This window comes from Lissotriton vulgaris, chromosome 3_1 (genome assembly GCF_964263255.1).
Source record: "Lissotriton vulgaris chromosome 3_1, aLisVul1.2, whole genome shotgun sequence".
NCBI lineage: Eukaryota > Metazoa > Chordata > Amphibia > Caudata > Salamandridae > Lissotriton > Lissotriton vulgaris.
In genome coordinates this window covers 333503071-333522865 of record NC_141689.1, presented here as the reverse complement: position 1 = coordinate 333522865, position 19795 = coordinate 333503071, and the positions used below count along the sequence as shown (strand labels likewise).

Here is a 19795-nt window from a genome sequence, read left to right as displayed (position 1 = left end):
GAATCGGGTTTTTGCTTGCAGGAATCGGGAGGCGGGAGACTAGCCTTGAAATCGGTAGTCTACCGCCTGAATCGGGAGGGTTGGCATGTCTGCTCACTCCTTACATGGGGGAACTAGAGAGATATGAATAGATGACGTGAGACACCCTGGTACGACCAAGAAGAGGCTGGGTGAGACAGTCACACCTGAGATGGGGTAGGTAAATAAAAAGTCTGAATATGCAGTGTGACACTCGTGTCTGACCTGAGACATATATTTGAACAGACTGAATGAGACACTTGCAATGGACTAGAGAAAACATTCAAACAGCCCTGGTGAGAAACTCACACTGAATATGGGACAGTCTGGATCTCTGATTAGAACATGGTAGACATACCAAGAGGAGGACCGCTAGAGCCCAGCATAGACTTAATGAAACACTCACACGTGGTACGAGACAGACTGGGACCCCTACATAGACAAGGCGAGGCACACCGACCAGAGGACAGCTTAGATCCCTGTATAAAGCTGGTGAGACACACCCCTGACACAAACAGATTGAGGTCTCTAAAGGACTGGAGTGTGCACCTATCGAAGCACAGCCATGAACAGGCCTCACAAAGAGACTGGCTCCTCACTGCAGCCTCTCTCTCGACTCGAGTGAGATGGAACCAGTCAGTGAGTGGTTGTGCCAGATCCTCGCCCCACCAGCCTACCTGAACTTCGGGCACAGTGAAGACTTCGGTGTCCGTGGCGTAGGCCACCAGGGTTCGGACGTTGAAGGCCATGGTGAGGGCAGGCATCCCTTCTCCGCTCTGCCGGGGCCGCGTGCGATACCTGCCCAGTCACAGCTGCTCCAAGGGTGCGGAGGTCGGAGGTCGCTCACCCCAGTCCTGCCCGTCTGCACTGGTGCCTGGAGAATGGTGCGGTAATTGGAGACCTCTCCGTGGAGGTCGATGTAGTACTGTGTACGATAACTTCAGATGCAGCCACAAGCACGCAGCTTTGGCAGGGTGCACAGCTCCCCTTGGAGCATGGAGATTGGTGTGCAGTAACTTTAGACCGGTGTGGGAGCAGAAGATTTGCATTTGACATGAAACTATCCAAACACATTTGGGGAATTCAGAAGAAAGTTCCATATGGTAAAAATGTCCCCTTCTCGCACAGATCTCGAAAGAATTATCTAATCTAATAGCAAACATTTCGGTTTCATCGTCCGCTTTCTTCGCGGCAAAAACGTACAGCCACCTTTACTATGAAGTTATCACTCGAGACTGGCTCAAGTATTGTTCACTTAGTACTGCAGAATCAAAAGTGAAGACTGCATCTTGTATTGAGGAAACATGATTCAATGGGTTTTGCTGCATTCTGTCATGTAAGGAACATTATATAACTGTCAGCAAGCTGATGATGTCTCACACACACTTATTTTCAATGCTACTTGAAACCTCCTGTGACGTTTCCAGGACTAGTTCCCATGTATTTTGCCCTGTATAGAAACCAGGAGTACTGCTAGAGAACGCTATCAAGAATGGAGAGCCATCAGCTAATACTTTGACAAAAAGTTTCAATAAATACCCATTGTTAATTCAAAGTGATAGGCACAATCAGATTTGTGCTTCAGGGGATGCATTTTACTTTGGAGTGAACTTCACCCAGTCTTGTAGCTGGCTTTATGGATTCGATTGACATCTGGCAGTAACAGCACTAGTCTCTGCCGGCATGACGAGCGGGTGTGGGGGATCACGTGGGGAGGCGTGAGGGGTTTAATTAAAATAAAACTTGGCTTCCCCTGGGTCTCTCGTTTTCCGGCTGCCGCAGCTCTCCTCATGGAGCAGCCACCAACAGGCAACCTCCCTCCCCTCCTCGTGATTGGGGCGGACAGCGCCCTATGGAAGGTCATTTTCTCTATGAAGGCTGCATTCAGCCTACATAGAAAAAGGGAGAGTACGCATGACTGCTTTGGTCGGCCCCAGAGGGCCGGCCAAACAGTCTGGTCCCACAACAGTGGGCTAGCCACGCCTCCCCTGCTTTCCAGCAGACCCGCCCACAACCAGGCACTTCTGCTTTTTCGCAGTGTGAGAAGCAGAAACATTTAATGGTAGTTTTACCATTTTATATTTCTGCTTCTTGCACTTCGAGAAAGCAGTGGGGCAATGCCCTCCACCTTAACGTCGTCCTAACACGCCCCTGTGTATATGCACTAATGCGTGTGAAGGGCAGCCCTAAACAAGGCAGTATTTATATATACAGCGGAAAGTCTAAATCGAAAACATAAATCAGTGGTTCCCAAACTTTTTCGACCCTCGGCTCCCTTGACCTATTGGCCATAAGCCACGGCTACCCATTATGTTAATTTTTTTAGTGGGTGAGGGGATGTAAGCCCTGCCTCTGGAGAACTTCCATTTTTCTCCCTGAAAATAATCGCAATGAAGCTCATGAAGGTATTATAATCATAGATGCAAATAAATAGATATATAGCAGTTGTTTAATAAAATACTTTTATTGGTTTAGTCACAGTACATTGAAAACAAAGTTAACCTTACAGGCCAGGGCAGGCAATAATAGACAGGCTACCACCCTAACTATTCGCAGGCAGTAGACCATTAACCTGAATTCTTTATTTAATCATATTAAATATTTATATTTAGCTGGTAAAGTTCAAGACTGTGGATACCTAAACCCAAAAGATGTTGAGGAAAGTTATGTCAGTGACCTCTTTTAAATTGTACTGCATTCTAGTGTCAAAGACTACATTATCCGCAATACATGCCATTCCTCAAAAATGCCTAAACATTGAAGGTAAAAAAGAGAAAAAGATCTGAAAATCTTCTACACTACTTCTGGACTATGCTTGCAACTCTTAGATTTAATTTTCCACCACTTGGAGCAGTAGGACCCCCTTTTGAATTGGTTTACTAGAAATATTTAATTTTTGGAATAAACTGCTTTTTTTGTTCAAATCAAAATGTCCTACAGATTTCTGTTAAGAATGGGATATTTTACATTCAGCACAAATGTAGTTGATCTTTTCCTGACATTGCTCCAGAGAAGGAAAAAAGAGCAGTGATCTCTTGCATGCTCTGACTATGGTGGGACTGGTTTCCAGTTATGGTAAGATATTCATATTTCAGCAACTATTTAGGAATATGTCCAATATTTGAGCCTTGAGTTTAAAAAAAAAAATACTGATCAGCTCAGATTGCGCCCATCAATCACAACAGATTTCTGTAATCTTTTTATGTTGTAAACATGCAGACCTTCTGTTTAGAGTGATCATGAATTCTGTGTTCAAGAGCGATGTTCAAATATGCTCAGAATTATAATTGAAAATACAGGGCTTGCCCAAATGCCTCCAGGAATCGGAAGGTGCCATGGAAAGCTTCTCTCTGCACCATTTTGGAATGGGATAGGTTAACTAACTGATGAAAACTGTGAAGTATCCCAGCGTGCTCTTATTCCACACCACTTTACGCCAGATTCGGGCTCTGAGGAGTTTACGTCTGAATCAGAATTTGCATGAAAATAGGAATAATTGCCTAAAATGTAAGTTTGGGAACCACTGGCCCAAATATCGGAATTGGGATTGTTTTCAAACAGATTTGAATCTTGCCATTTCTAAGTGCAATAGCATTTCTGCTTCCTTTGATATCCTATCTTCAAACCGCTCCGTGTAAATGTGTGTAACCCTTTTGTTGCTGCCAACGGCCGTCGCGAGCACTACCTTCATAGTGCTGCGCACGTCTATTGGCCGAGGCGGCCCGACCACTCATCAGAACGCCCGAACCCGCGACGGAGTTGCCGCCGCGGTTAAGGTGTTAATTAAGAGGGTTATAATGATTTTAAGTTATAATAAAGTAATTTTTGAGTCAAACACTGAACATTTCCAGATTGGCCTGCAAGGTCCTGTTTTTAACTCACTAAATTACTTGACTTCAGCAGCAACTTGATATAACTGGTCTTCAGGGTTGTGACAAAAAGTGAGGGCGCTGCCAAAAACATATCTACAAATTGGTATATTTTTTTTAAACTTGTTTATGACAGGCCTGTACTGTGAGGGGAAAAACAACGTACCTTTTGGGATGAGATTGTGCAAATATTGGTTCAAAACAATTGTTGCAGCCAAGAATTCTGCCTGCATCGTAAAACTTATTTTGCTGCAAGATGCACGTCTCAGGCAGTCTGACCTATTATGCCTCATGTTCGTGAAGTGAGAAAAAGAATACAGAAAGATGAACAGAGGGTTTCCAAATGTTCCTGCCTGCTAAGTTCTGACGCTGGTGTGAAGGTGGCAGTGTTTGGATTCATTATCTGCCCTTGTGTGCGCAGCTCTGATAGTTTTCACCTTGTAGCAATAACGCTTTGCAGCCCGTGGTGTGCGTTCTGGCAGTGCATTGAAAAGTTATTTATTGGCTGCTTCTGTTATTTATTGGTTGCTTCTGTTGTTTCTCTTGAAGTAATTATCTCTCGCAGCTTTGGTAGCAGAGCTGTGCAGTTCTGAAGAAGAGGTCAAATGCCTTGATACAGGTTCCCAAAGTGTGTTCACGGCGCTCCTGGGTAGTTTTGATTGTGCACCAGGGTGTTGCGGTGCACAGATTGGGAACCACTGATATAGGTCTATGGAGGATTAGGGGCAGGTGTTGAGTTTCTTTGTGTCGCACGAACAAAGACTATGGATTCTCTTTATTTTGCACGGCAACATGTTGTATACACCACCTGAGCGATAACAAGACTATTTAGAAAATACGAAATCTGTTATTGTGTCAACGTTTCCCTCATGAAAAAGTTTTAGTGATTTTTTTCTTTAAACTTTAAGGAAAGATTTTATTTGCTGAACGTTTCAGTTGAAGTTTCTCTCAAATGGTTATCAGAGGACTGGTTCCACCCACACATTCCTCGCAGTGCTTGCGTTCTTCCTGGCTCTTACGGACAGATCACAAAACATTTTTGACTGGCGCTATTTCATGTACTTGTTGGTTAATTAACCTACGGTTGCCAACTGGCCAGTATTTTACGTGTCAAGCGTTTTTTTTTCCACTGGGAAAAAACCTAAAAGCGGCAGACCAAGAGCCGCTATTTTCCCCATTTAATAATTAATTTAAAACAATAAATAGGCAATGAAAGCACATCCAAGCATTGTACAGTTGCATGATGTAAATAACTTGATGACTCCAGGAACAGGTAAGTTATGTAGAAGCTTTATTGCAGCACAGAATCAAGCAGGTCAACTCCTCATCCGACCAGAGCTCCAACTGCCAACAGGGCAAAGGAGGACTCCAGAATGAAGAACACACAGGGAGATCTAGAGTGCTGGCCCAAGAGAGGAGCAAAGCACTGTACAACATATCTTCCCCCTTTGCAAGAAAAGAAAACACAGGAAAGAAAAGGAAGTACAGAATAGGAAAAAGATTAATGAACATAGTCATTCAGATATAAGGGAGGACGGCGAGAGCGAGGACTTCTCAACCTGACTTCAGAAGAGGAAGAGGCAGAAGAAGTGGGAACAGGAGAGACAGGAGCAGGATCAACCGAAAAACCACTATGTGCACATAAGGATGTGGAAGCGTCTTCACTACCCACCTCCCCCCGTCCAATCGGCAAAAGAATGGGAGAAGAACTACTGCCAGAGGACAAAAGGTAACCATTACAACCACCAGGCCCAGTGGCAAGCAGGTCATCAGAAGGAGAGTCTTTCAGTTTTTGGTAGAGTGCTACTCTCCTATAGTTCCAACTTTCTCCATTAGCTAGGATGATGAAATGTGGGAAAACTTTTTTGACCCTGTAGGGACCCCTATATTTACTAAGCCCCTTGGCATGTCTACCCGGCTTAACTTTAACAAGGTCACCCACCGAGATTGGTAAAGAAGTGTTGTTTTGAGATAGAGGCACCACACTGCCAGGACTCTTCAACCACGCAGGAGTTAATTTAGACACAGGTGCACGCCCACGCATAAGTTCAAAGGGAGACTTTTCACCACTCTTATGTGGTGTAGAGCGGTAAGCCCAGACGAGTTCATGAACACGTTCATGTGAAAAACAACCAGACTCCACAAACATCTGGATCACACCTTTTATGAGGCGATTCACCCTTTCGCAAAGGCCATTACCCTGTGGGTTGTAAAGACTTGTCTTCTGATGCCTGATGCCACAATCATGTATAAAAGAAGTCATTTTTGAGGATGTGAGTTGGGTCCCATTGTCTGAGATCAGGACAGAAGGATAACCCTCATTAAGAAAAACACCTTTCAAGAAATTAATGGTAGTGTCAGTGTTAATTTCTTTTACAAATTGCACACAGAGCCATTTGGAAAAGCAATCAATTATGACAATGGCGAACCGCTGATCAAAAGGTAACTCGCTCATTGGACCTATGAAATCTATACATACACTATGCCAGGGAGCATTTTCAAAGCCTATCTTCTGCGGAGACTGAGAGCCTAAAACTTTCAAACGCTTCTCCCCTTCTTTGCAGAAGCTACACCTTAACACACAGTCAACCGCATCTCTGTCAACAGAGGGCCACCAAAAGTTCTGTTTGACACGACGTTGAGTGAGACTTTGACCTAAGTGTCCCTCGTGGGCCAAGTCAAGAATCCTACTTCTCAAGGAACTGGGAGGGACAAAACGGTCGCCTCGCAACAAAACATCTTTCCCTTCTAAAGAAAGTTCATCCAAGACCTTCAAGAATGGTCTGACTAAAGGATTAACCGTACTTTCTCTTCTTGCTCCTTTTGAGACAAGATTAATAACAGCCTTCAAAGCTACATCTTCCTCCATGCCCTTTGACCACTCAGCATGGGAAAACGAACCACCACCCATAAATAAAACATCTTCTATCACAGCAACAGGAAGATCATCTAACACAACTTCAGAATCACAACTAGTGGAACGAACCGGAAGCCTAGACAAGCAGTCCGCTTGGATGTTCTTCCACCCATGAACGAACTCGATCTCACACTGATAGTCTTGTAAGCGAGAGGCCAGTCTCGCCAGCCTTGGAGACCCTTTCCCAGCCCCACCCGGAGCTAAAACATTCAAGAGGGGTTTGTGATCCGTACGTAGGACAAACTTGTAACCCCACAAGTAGGTTCTGAAGTAACTTGTGCCCCAGACAGCGGCAAGAGCCTCACGCTCTAGAACAGAGTAATTAGACTCTGAGACGGATAGAGGCCTAGACGCAAATGCGATGGTTTTTTCTACACTTCCATGTTTTTGTAAGAGAACTGCACCAAGACCTATGGCACTGGCGTCAACCATTAGGACAGAGGACCGAGCAGTGTCAAAAGGGGTAAGCACATTTGCAGATTTAAGTTCCCCTTTGATCATCTTAAAGCAAGATTCATGCTCGTCAGTCCAACTAAACTTGACCCCCTTCTTTAGCAAGGATCTGAGGGAAGCAGTCTTTGAAGAGAAATCCCTCACAAATTTCGAGTAAAACTCGATCAAACCCATAAAGGACCGAAGTTGATCCTTGTCCACCGGGGAAGGCGCTAGTTCAATGGCCTCTAGTAGGTTTCTCTGCCTTCCTCCGACAAGCAAAAACCTAAATACTCTATTTCTTTCAACAAAAAGGCACACTTTTCCTTTCTCAGGGTTAAACCAGCCACATCTACTCTTAGTAATACATCGTGTAAAATCCTATTGTGTTCCTGTAAAGAATCACCGTAGATCAAGATATCGTCTTGAAAATACAGTACCTTGTCAAGGCCCTTAAATACCTCAGTGACAAGTCTCTGGAATACGCTAGCAGCAGAGACTAGCCCAAAGGGTAGCCTAGTGAATTGGAATGTTCCCTCGCTGGTAATGAATGCAGTTAAGTGTTTGGAGCTGTCATCTAAACAAATTTGATGGTATGTATGTTTAAGGTCCAACTTACTGAAAAACTTAGCACCTTTGAGGGTCGAGACCAATTCACCAATGTTTGGTAAGGGGAACACATCAGCTACAACACACTTATTTAAGGAACGAAGGTCTACACAGAACCTGATTTTATTGTCAGGTTTCTGTGAGATCACAACGGGCGAAACCCAAGGAGACGCCTCTATGGGTTCAATGATTCCTCCCTGGAGCATTTCCTCTAGAGTAGCTTTAACTTCGTTCCGCAAAGCAAAAGGCACTCTCCTCACTTTGTGTTGAACAGGGGAACTGCCCTCCTTGAGAATGATGCGATGTGAATAACCTATAAGTTCTCCCAACTGATCTCTAAAAACATTTTTAAATTTCTCTAATATATTTTCCAAAGATGAGGTTTCAACAATAGAAATTGGATTATCAGACCTAGGGTCAACAACAATGTGTAGGTCATATTGATGGTGACGACCCAGAATAGCCGGCCCATCAGCAGAAACGTATATCTTACCATGTGCTGATCTGCCCTTGAAGTCAATCTTGGCTTCGAAGAAACCTAACATGTCGATTTTCTCGCCTTGATACCCAGACGGAAAAATGTCACATGCCTTCAGCGCTCTTACACCCCACACACTCTTCATTAATGAAGTAGGAATTATGGTCCATTTGGAACCAGTGTCCACCATGAGAGAAATGACCTTCCCATCAATCATAAAGTCATCCTTAAACGGATTACCTCTCTGGTCATTACAAGAGCATACAGTATCAGATATAATCAATATTTTGTTCACATCACGTTTCAAATCGTCACATTCGTTAATAACAGTTACCCTTGAATTATTTCTATTTCTGCACATTTTAGCGAAGTGCCCTGCTTTGCCACAACGCAGACACTTTGTTGTTTGCGAAACAAAATTTCCCATCTGAAGCATGAGAAAAACTTCCACACCTAGAACACATTTTTTGATTACCCTTACTATACGATGACTGTACACCCTGCTGCACATTTTTTTTTTGAAGGACATAACCCTTTTTCCTAACAATTGCTATAGCTGTAGCTTCTTCATCGCTAGTATCAGTAACAACACTCTTATTTGAAATTTCTGTAACTCTTGTTTCTAGGCCAGTTTTCTGTAACTCTTTGATGCACTTTTCGCTCTCTTCCACCACTTTAGCTAGTTCTATAGCAACTTTCAAAGTTGGGTTCTTCGCTGCCCACAGACGTTCTTGGACTTTCCTGTTGTTAGCTTGGACGACCAGTTGGTCTCTGATCAGTTCGTCCGCCATTTGTCCAAAGTTACATTTGACTGAAAGTTTGCGTAGTCTAGCCACAAACTCGTCAATGCTTTCATCAGCTAATTGTTTATTTTTATAAAATTTATATCTTTGAAGAATAAGGTTTTCTTCTTTGCCAAACCTTGTTTCTAACCTTGTTACTGCCTCTGTAAATTCATCTAAGTCAACCTGTGACCCAGAAGGTAGTACTTGGGGAAGGTATTTGAAAAGGCGTTGCCCTTCTTTACCCAAAGTGGTCATTAAAAGAGCTTTTTTACGTTTGGGTGAATAATCTTCTCCATCAATAGCTTCAATGTAATTGTTGAACATGACTATCCAGTCTTCCCATGCTATCAAGGGATTGCCTGGCTCAGATAAAAACAGTGGTGGAAGAGCAACATTAATTGATTGAGCCATGAGTCAGGAGTGTTCTATTATGCACTACAGATATGCTCTCTTATGCACAACAGGTATGGATGAAGGACGAAGAAAACAAAATTGTAGTTAATAGTAAATTGTCAAATAATGTTAGAATAATAAGGTTTGCGCTTACTACAAGGAGGTAATGAAGATCTGTTTACTGTCTGTAGCGTTTTTTAGAAATAACGAAGATCCGTTGCTGTCTGTAGCGTTTTTCCGTTTTCTCGTAAGTTTCTTGCGTATCCAGGCGGAGGGATTCGCTTCAGTGATGTTACAGCTGGAGTTGTAGTGACGCTGCTGCTCGCGTTGCTAGCGTTACCGCTGGTGTAGTAGTGACGCTGCTGCTCGCGTTGCTGACGCTGCTGCTCGCGTTGCTGACGCTGAAGCTCGCGTTGCTAAGCGATGGAAGGCTTGTTTCAGTGACGCTGCTGCTCGCGTTGCCAAGCAATCAAAGTTTGACTCACCAGGGTCTGAAGACGTTAAAGTGGATGACGTCACTCACTGCTAAGAGCAGGAAATCCGGCGACGAAATCCCTCAAAGACTTTTCGGAAGTACAAAAGTCACCACCAGAACTGGAAGGAATAATTAATGTCCACGCTGTAAACCACACGGGGTTCTCGAGGAAGTTGAAGTCTGCTGTTCTGTATAATCTTCTTCTTAGGCTGCAGCACCAAACAGGGAAGCAGTGGTCGGACACCTCGCCAGCCCAAGTCGCCAAATGATGTAAATAACTTGATGACTCCAGGAACAGGTAAGTTATGTAGAAGCTTTATTGCAGCACAGAATCAAGCAGGTCAACTCCTCATCCGACCAGAGCTCCAACTGCCAACAGGGCAAAGGAGGACTCCAGAATGAAGAACACACAGGGAGATCTAGAGTGCTGGCCCAAGAGAGGAGCAAAGCACTGTACAACATTGCACTAAGTAATCCTAAATGGCTTTGAAAGCAAACCGAGCCAGAATATAAATGTTAAATAATACAGAGGTACCACCTTTTTATTAAAAAACAATTCTATAGATTGCAATATGTGGTAAGAACATTAGTGCATATTTTTGTTGTGCTGTAAATGTTTAAATTGTATTATGTTGCTGTAGGATGCTGGCTCTCTGTATAGAGCACTAAAACGAAGTACCCTGTGTAGAGAGTCCAGTGAGTCCCAGATTGGTTGACAGAGGCAAAAGTAGATACTACCAACACACTATTTGTCGTAATGTGGGCAACATTTGGGCTTATCAGAGGGTAGTACTAAGCATTTGTTGTACTCTGAGGCATTAAATGAGACGCACACTCAAAGAATAAATCAAGACCAATTTGCAAAAATAACACATTTTTTAAATATATTTTACCACCAAGAATTTCGTTCACAGGTAAATACTTAGGGGCAGATGTATCATCCGTTTTTTTTGTCGCAAACGCTGCGATTTGGAAAATAGCAGCGTTTGCGACAAAAAAAACGGGATTTGGAATGTATCATTCAAAAAGCCTCGCAATATTAAGGAATTGCTAATTTAGCGATTCCTTAACATTGCGAGGCTTTTAAGAAATGGCAAATTGCGATTTATTATTTGTAATGTATCAAGCATTTCAGTGTTGCAATTTTTGACTAAGAATTCGCAAATTACCATCAACTTGTAGTTGGTGGTAACTTGTGAATTCTTTTCAAAAAGCACTTTTTTTAAATTCTAAAGGTGCCATATGACGCTCATACATGCCCTTAGGGCATGTATGTGCGCCATATGCGTACACATATCAAATTCAGGTGTGCAGCAGGGTGTCCTTAAGACACCCTTGCACCCTTGAAATTATTCTCAATTAGCGATTAGCTATTTGCTAATCGCAAATTGAGTATAATTTTATATTCATTCCTATGGGCCTCCATAGAAATGAATGGGAAATTATTCCTTAATTGCGATTAGCAATTTACTACTCGCAATTAAGGAATTCTAAGGAATCGCTAATAAATAGCGAAATTCTACATACATACCATTTTGCACTTCTCAAATAGCGATTCCTTAACAATCGCTATTTGAGAAGTGCAAAATGGTATCTTGATACATCTGCCCCTCAATTTCTTATAAATTGCACACAATGTATCTTTATGACAGAAAATAGCAAAAATGCACAGAGAATAACAGACGGTTCTAAGGGTTCACCTTCTGGATTCGGAGTGGTAACCCACCAAAATTCAAGAGGCCACCAGTGGTTGCGGAAAAGTCGCAGATTCGGCTGGGAGATGGGAGCTGCAGGCGTTGGTAGCTGGTGCGCTGGGGGGGGAAGGGCACCTAGAAACAGACTACAAAGGGTGACTTGTAGGCAAGTCCGAGACCTCTCAAATGGGAGCTCAGGTTACAAGACCCTTTGAAGCACGGGAGCACAGCCGGTTCGTTGGTATCTAGGCAGGGCAGGCTGGGTGCAGGGTAGGTTGGTCGGCCTGCTTCAGTGCGCAAAGGCAGTCCTAAAACAGCTTTTAGAGACAGTTTCAGGACTGCTGGGCCTCTCATGGAGTAGGTCTCAAGGGTCTTGACTTCCCTCAATGGGTGCTTGCTTCCTGGGCGGTTGGAGACCAATAGGACTCTGACGGTCGGTGTTGGTTGCAGGACGCCTGGTACCCTGGGGATTGGTATGGCACAGCTTTGGTCGGTCCTGGTGTCTTCACACTAGGTGGAGAGATAGAGTTGACCTTCCAGAGAACAAGTTCCTTGTCCTGGGTGGTTGCAGCGTCAGTCGGACCGGGGAGCTGCAAGTCAGTAAAGCGAACTCTGCGGTTTCGATGCCTGTTGACTTCAGGGGAGTAGTTTCTCCATGCACGCAAAGGGAATTTTTGGGCGATTGGTGAAGGTCTGGAGTTCCTCTGGCGTTCTTGGATGGCTCACAGTTGCAGGACTGTACAGTTGACTACTATGGTCGAATCTTTAAGTGGCAAACAGGTTTTTGCGCCAAAAGTCCACAGCAGGCACTCTGATTTTGAGTTCAGCAGCTCTCCTTTGTCCGTTTCTTCTTTAGGCCTGTCAAATCTGATGGTCTGGCTCGAGGAGTGACACCTAAATACTCAATTTAGGAGCGTTAATGGGAGTACCAGATAGTAACCAATGGACTACTTACCTTAGGGTGACTACACACTCTATACGACCACTTCCTGTGGGAAGTGGGCATAACCCTGACCCCAATAGGCTAAATTTCTCCAACACAAGAAGGAGGATTCTAAAAAGTGGGGTCCACATCAGCTGCCCCACCTTGGTGGTGGTACTGGCTAGGTGTGGGCCCACCTCCTAATCTAGCTAATTTTCCCGCTTGTCCTCCCGCCGAAAAGTGGGGTCCGAAGATGGAGGCATTACGGCAGGGCGTTTGAAGTTTCCCTCTCTGAGATGCCCATCCTGCTTGAGCAGGCTTTGTTCCTACCAACAAGAGCGAAGGCTCTCACCTCAGGGGGTCAGAAACATGTCTAGTGGTCGCAGGCTGGCTGAGACCAGTCAGTCAACTCAGTAGGTTTTACGAGGCCACCTTGAAGGTGCCCTCAGTGTGCATTTATTAATAAATCTGACTCTGGCATCAGTGCAGATTTATTAAGATGAACAGATGTACATTGAAGCCATCATGGAGATGGGGACTTATTAGTGACGAGTGTCAAGCCTATGTACTCTGTGTGGATTCCTTGTTCGCTTACAATGTTTCAGAATGGATTTCGACATTTTAGGGTCACATCTGCTCAGGCAGATATGTCCACACATGGGATATATTGCACCCTGCCTTTGGGCTGTAAGGCGTGGTGGTGTAGGGTTGTCTTACCTATATCTCATGCAGTGTCTGCAGGTATGGCACACAGGGCTATGTGCCATATCAACTTTTTGGTTTTGTCTGCACTAAGACACGCAGCCTGCAATGGCAGTTTGCATGATCTTGGCGAGAGGTCCCTATAGTGGTACAATTCATGCTGCATCCCTAATGGACCCTCTTCAGTCCCAGTACTCTAGGTACCAGGGGTACTATTTAGTGGGGACTGAAGTTGTGCCAGTTGCTGAACAGTTTAGGGAAAGAACACTGGTCCTGGGGACCTGATTAGCAGGAACCCAGCACACTCTGTCAAAGTTACACCAGATGCCAGGCAAAATGTGTGTGGGGGGCGGGGGGTACTGGAACAAAAACCTGGTTTCCTACAGTTGCTTTGTGTAAGGAATCATAGTAAGTTGTGTAGCTTACTTTAAATATGTCAAAAAATGTTGCTGTATTTCCAGCCAAAAGCAGCTCATACCCTGAAAGTTAACGTGACAAGCACCCTTTAACTTTTGTGCAACGTGGTGATTTAGCACTGTCATCTTTTATACTACTTAAGACACCAGTCAACTAAAACTGTGGCAGAGACTTAGTGCTCACTTTTTCTGATGAGGCCATCAGTCTCTGCTCTCTAACTCAATCTATTTCTATAGTCTCATTTACCTGTCTCGTTTGAAATCTTTTACTGTACTTCTATGGTCAACCCATGTACCCCTAGAAACCGTGTTCCTACCCTTGTTTCTGCTTTTAAGATGAACCATTTAGGTGACAGTCTCACTTTATTCACCTGTCCCGTCTTGTTTCGATCTTATTGTCATTCCTTAATCTGACTCCAGGTTTTCCTGACCTTGCTGCCTCATCCTCCAAATCTTTTTATTCCAATTCCTACCTGTGTTGTCGTCATGCAGTCAATTCCTCTCTCCTGCCATCCTTCCTCTCATCCTCCTGTCTAACCTGCCATTTATTTCTATCACTACTTCCCAGCCTGGGTCTCTTACACATCCTTTAATGCCCTCTTCTCTCACTTTGAGCGGTTGTCCTGTGAAAGCTTTGTGCTATAAAGAACAACATTTATCCAGGCAAAGGTTTTAATTTGATAACTATTGCTGTCTGACAGTTGTGCTATGCCATCATGGAATTGTTTAAAGATACATTGGACACTTAATTTTTTTTATATATCATCTACAGACTTCAAAATAGACACAGTTGCAGCCTTTGCCATAAATAGCAGTGGTTGAGCTCCAGTTTAAATTATTGAAACTTTTGCCTCTAATGAACAGGTTACTGACTTAATTCCTTATATCAGACTACCGTCCTCTTAATTTAATAAGTAGATTTTTTACAGTGTGGGTTTTGACTGTACAGCTGTCAACGAGACATCTTGCTAACAATATAAATAGAGTGGGCTAAGGGTCCACCTCTTTAACTGTTGCCTCTTTCAGCTGGAGACTGTCCAGTCATGTCTAGACTAGTAACATTCTTCTCTCATCTAATGAGGTTAAGTGCATATTTCTTCCTCCAGCTGCATGCATTCACCTGCATGAGGGACTACTTTACAACTATACCCATCTCTGTTCTGTACTGCTGCCCCCACCCCCTCTGTGTCTGTCTCTAATGTGTTACTTCTGCATGCATTAGCACATCACATAGACCTTTTGCCTTGCCAGTGCTTGCTGTATATATACACCAGCATGAGGGTTACTGATTTTTTTCTTCTTTATTAAGAATCCATCTCTGTACAAACAGATTATTTGTAAATCTCTTTCCAAAAGAATCCCTCAGGGGAGGTATTCTATATCGCAACCTTACCAACCATAACTTCTCCAGTACACAATGAAGTGTTGGTTCTCAACAAGAGAATAAATCTTTTCATCATCCTGTCACATTTGCAGTGTATAGACCTTCGTAGTCAAACTGTCTGGAAGTGGGCTTTGATTTCAAAGCTAATGTTGTGGGAAATTATGTCTCATGAGAAGCAGAGATGTTCCACAAGGGGTTTCCTATTATTGAGTGAGCACATGATATTTTCAACTGACTGTTTTTCAAGGCTTTCACATTTTTCACACGTTGTGCCCAGTTGCAAGCGATACAGTTCCTAAGGGCATACGCCGGACATAATCTGACATATTTGGTCTTGTGCATCCAGTGTCCTTAAATGTTTCTTGTCATCCCAACCCTTTGTCGGGTCCTTTCTGCATGCATGGAAATTCTCTTTGGTTCCCCTGAAGACTTTCCACCTGAAGACAAAACCTGTACAGGGAGATTCAGAGATCTCGGGTCACTTCTGTGGTCTGCACCTCTGTAAATTCCTGTTTCTCCACCTTCCTCCAATCTATCTTTCCAAAATCTCACCATATTTTCACTATAGCCAGGAGGATGTTCTCACTTTTTGGATTCTTTATAGCGGCACTGGGAAAGTGGATCCTTTCCACCCAGGTCCGGACTGGCCATTGCGGGCACCAGGCAATCCCCCGGTGGGCTGCATGGGTGGGGGCCGGTTTTGAGCCCCTGGAGGCCGCAAAAACGGCCCTGTAACAAAATCAGCCGAAAACCAGCTCTGGAAAAGAGTGCGGTCGCTCCCCCAACCCCCGAGCACTTTGCCAGGGCCGGTTTTGGTTCCCAGTCCGGCCCTGTTTCCACCTAAATATGAGGATGGCATTGCAAGACCCCTTGTGTTAGAAAAAACTGGCCTGACATAGTCATTTTTGATTCATGTCAAAAGGACTCCGAACCATTGATAACCAAATTGAACTGATGGATTTAACAACCGTTATCCTGGCTCCAGGAAACAGTAATACCCCATTTCCACAGCTGCCTTGGGTTCAGTCTAGAGGGGTATGTTGGTCTCAAGAGCAGATTTTTGGGGTATAGGAAGTCTGACATATATACAGCAGGTCTGTTGCTTAAGCCACCGCCCACTCATTTTATGATGACAGTAGATTGAGAGTACATGTTGGCAGGAGCTGTGCTCATCTTCATTGTTTCTTTTGGTATATGTAAAGCGCTGGCCAAGGTGGCTGGCAGTGTGGATTGCTGAAAATGATTTTGGTCCAGAAGGTGTATTCTGTGTCCTCTAATTACTCTTAGATGTGATGCAGTATGAATGCCTCAATGCTGATTGTTACTGCTTGGTGACATCCTCATAAATAGAGAGTTGTTTATCAGTAGTTTCCTCTGCCAAACGTTTCCCAACCTTAGTACTGCTTGAGTAGATGGACAAGGAATTTGAGGAAGGGAGGGAACTCCAACTTTGGGAAGGGGTTTTCTTTTGGGACGGGTGTTTCATTGAAAATAAGCTGAGGTGGGTGGGACACTTCATAAATAAAGTACTTGGACAGAATTAGTCAGAAGTCATTGATGCATCTTTTGGCTCCTACATTTTTGATACTTTTTTAAATTTAAAGGATATGTATGCGAAGATTGTGCTATTGGCGCCACCTGTGGTAAATATTGCTCAATTCTAAACCTTTACGCCCTTTAAACGACTTTGTCTGTGAATTGCATAAACAGCTCATTGGCAGCAGTTCAGCCAGCTGTGTGGACTACAGCTGTATTTAAGAAAATATATTTTCAACTCATTGTTATGAAAATAACTGATTGGCTAGTAAGAGACCATACTCGTTTCAGTATTCAGCCTTTGTTTTCCCTAAGCACCTTCCAAATGTTCCTGGCCAAACCAGTTAATGTTTCCCAATGGCGTTGCTATTTTGAGCCACTTTTGTTGGCTCAGTAGAGTTTCTTGTGTATGTTTTTTCCTTTGGCTAAAGCTTTGTCTTGAAATAAGATCAGATGTTGGATCGAAGTCCCCACTCTAAGGACAGTTTCAGTATAGTGGAGGTTAAACTTAGGCAGTCAAAGTACATAGGAGCACTTTGCTTGTTCCTGAACTAATTTGTTGAAGAACTTGCCGTTCTTTTAACGGCTTGTTTTGATCTTTATTTGTACTCTCTTAACATAAAGTGTGTGCTCTTGAGGTGTTGAGACAGTCGCTTAGTTTAAATGAGTATAAATCTGAACATAATCCAGTGAAAAGAGCATTCATGAGCCAACCATGCCAAGCAACTGGCTGTAATCTGACGAAGTTAAGATAAAAACAGAACCACAGACCATGATGAAGATGGTTTAGAAAGTGAGAAAATTATTCAGTCAAAAACTATAAATTCTGCATCCATGATCTGCTGGTCTGAGATGCTTCTAGCTATAACTGAATCGGGGAGCTATAGGGGTAAATTTGTGTGTCTGAGTCAACTAATTAATAGCCTAATCAGAACAGGCGTAGGATTAAAACCAAGCAGCCAGTGTGGTTGATGAGCTGCTTGATTATCAACTTAGTCCCTTACTCTGCTAGAAAGCCATTATAATATACAATAAGATATAAACTAGAAGTTTCGATAATGAATTGTATGTAAACTTAATGCATAGGCTTCTATAAATCCTGGCCACTGTAACACTTTTAAGAAATATCTATTAATATTTGTGCTTGTATGACTTTTTTTTTAAGTCTACTAGTGTTATCAGGATAACACATGTCTGTGGAATTCTCAGTATGCATTTTGTAAATTGTGCTCCTTTTTCTTTTGATACCTATATTAAATCTGTTTGTAAAGAAGGTCTCATTACTCAATTAACTAAGAGGCGGTCCTTGATTAATCAGTTCCAAAGAACTACCACCACATTAAATTGCTGCTGGCGGAATAGCTGGTTAAGCTGTTGACGGACTATCTTCAATGATTACACCTCCTAGAAGAAGGCCTGACAGGTATTCTGTTATGCTGTAAAATTCTTTTCGCCATTCTGTTCTCCAAATGTGAGTGTTCTTCCTGGAGTCTCTCAGGAATCAACCCACCCCCACTCCCCCATCATGCTCAATTTGTACATTCACTCTCTGGGGAGAGCTTATCGCAGTCAGCTTCAACATTTTGTTATACTGATCTCATGTCGAACTTTGGTTAATTAATGGAGTTGACCAATTTATGGTCAAAGGTGAGACTTTTTGTGATCCAGAGTTGCCTCTAAATTTCTGTTTTGGTTAAATGGGGACAGACAGAGCTTCTTTTGATCACGGGAGATTCCTCATAGTAGTTTGCAGCTCTGTTACTCCTACAAGTAGCCTACTTGCTGGCACTGGTTGCCATTACCAAGAATTTGGCCATCCTATTCGACCAGGATCTGTCATTTGGTTCACAAATCCAAACGCGTTTGCCCACTATCTTTCCACAGTTCAAAATGTTTAAGAAAATGTATTTGATCCCTCCATCTAAGCACGGTTGAGTAGTCTGGAATTGTGTTGTGTTCCATTTAAACTAGTTCTGTGCGGTTTAGCTTCAGCCTTCCAGAGTATGTTATCTCTAAACTCCAACATCTCAATTTTGGCTCTGAGAATAGTGTGTGGACTGCACAAGCCTGACAGGGTCCCCTCCTTGTCGCTCCCTTCACCACTTCCTGGTTAAGCTATGACTTTAAGATGCTCTGTCTCATGTATCGTACCTTCTACAGGCCAGACCCTGCCATTTTCTCATGCAAGCTGATTGTATGCCTCTGCCATTTTAATTGTATTTACATATCACCTACAACCCTGCATGATGCGTTAAAGTGACCCTTTGTTAATCAGTAATAAGACAAACATTATTTCGACACATTTCATATATTTGTAGCAGTAAAATGACATCGTGTGGTCTAATATTGTTGAGCAATAATTATTAGTAACTTTGTTGCAGCTATGTATTTTTTCATCTGCATATACAGTGTGGCAAAATGCTGTGATGTCACCTAATAGCCCTCATTACTTTGTCATTTTTCCTCGGCTCAGTCATTAGCAACGCGAGAAGCAGACACTTCATATTAAAGCCTAGTAATGTTGAATATGTAATTAAAAAATATATATTTTTCATTTGAAAGACGTTACTTTTTTTCCATAGAATTGTATAAGTTACTACATTTAATGGAAACGGTAGTCTGTGGATTCTTAAGATGTTACAACACTTATCTGAAACATGGCATACAAAAACAGTGAGTTACAGTTGAACGTGTAGATGTCTGCTTGCTTTTCAAAATATGTTGCTTTCTACTAAATGCTTGTGTTTACGAGCTAGATGTTTTTTAACTTTAATAAATTCATGTATTTTCTTTCTTTTTTTGCAGAGAAATCTCTGATTGCTCAGCCTGTATTTGTTTTTGAAAAGAAGAACCGATCATGCAAGGTAAAAACATATTGGTTTGGGGTCTGGCTTGACAGTTCAACAGTTTGCTTACCTATTGTTATTATCTCTTTAAATTATACTTAAGGTGTGCTAGGTTCGACCCGGGGGGATTTTAATTTCATCCCATGCTTTTGGTTCTTTTTTGCATCAATCAACCTGTGGAGTATTTGCATTGCAATATTGTACAATTAAAAAATACACAGAATTATCGCACATTAAATTCGTCATTTCACAGATGATCTATTGTATACAGAAAGCAATCGTATTTGTTTTGTTTTTCAGTGTAGTAAACCTTTATTTA

General features: G+C 42.8%; 1 protein-coding gene across 1 annotated transcript in view; it reads left to right on the top strand.

Moving 5' to 3' along the window:
- Positions 1-19795, top strand: part of RANBP3L (RAN binding protein 3 like) — a 245094-nt gene that overhangs the window by 38895 nt on the left and 186404 nt on the right. The window contains exon 2 of the mRNA XM_086960541.1: positions 19436-19494. Coding sequence (XP_086816667.1) covers positions 19436-19494 — 59 coding nt within the window. The remainder of the gene's footprint in view (positions 1-19435; positions 19495-19795) is intronic.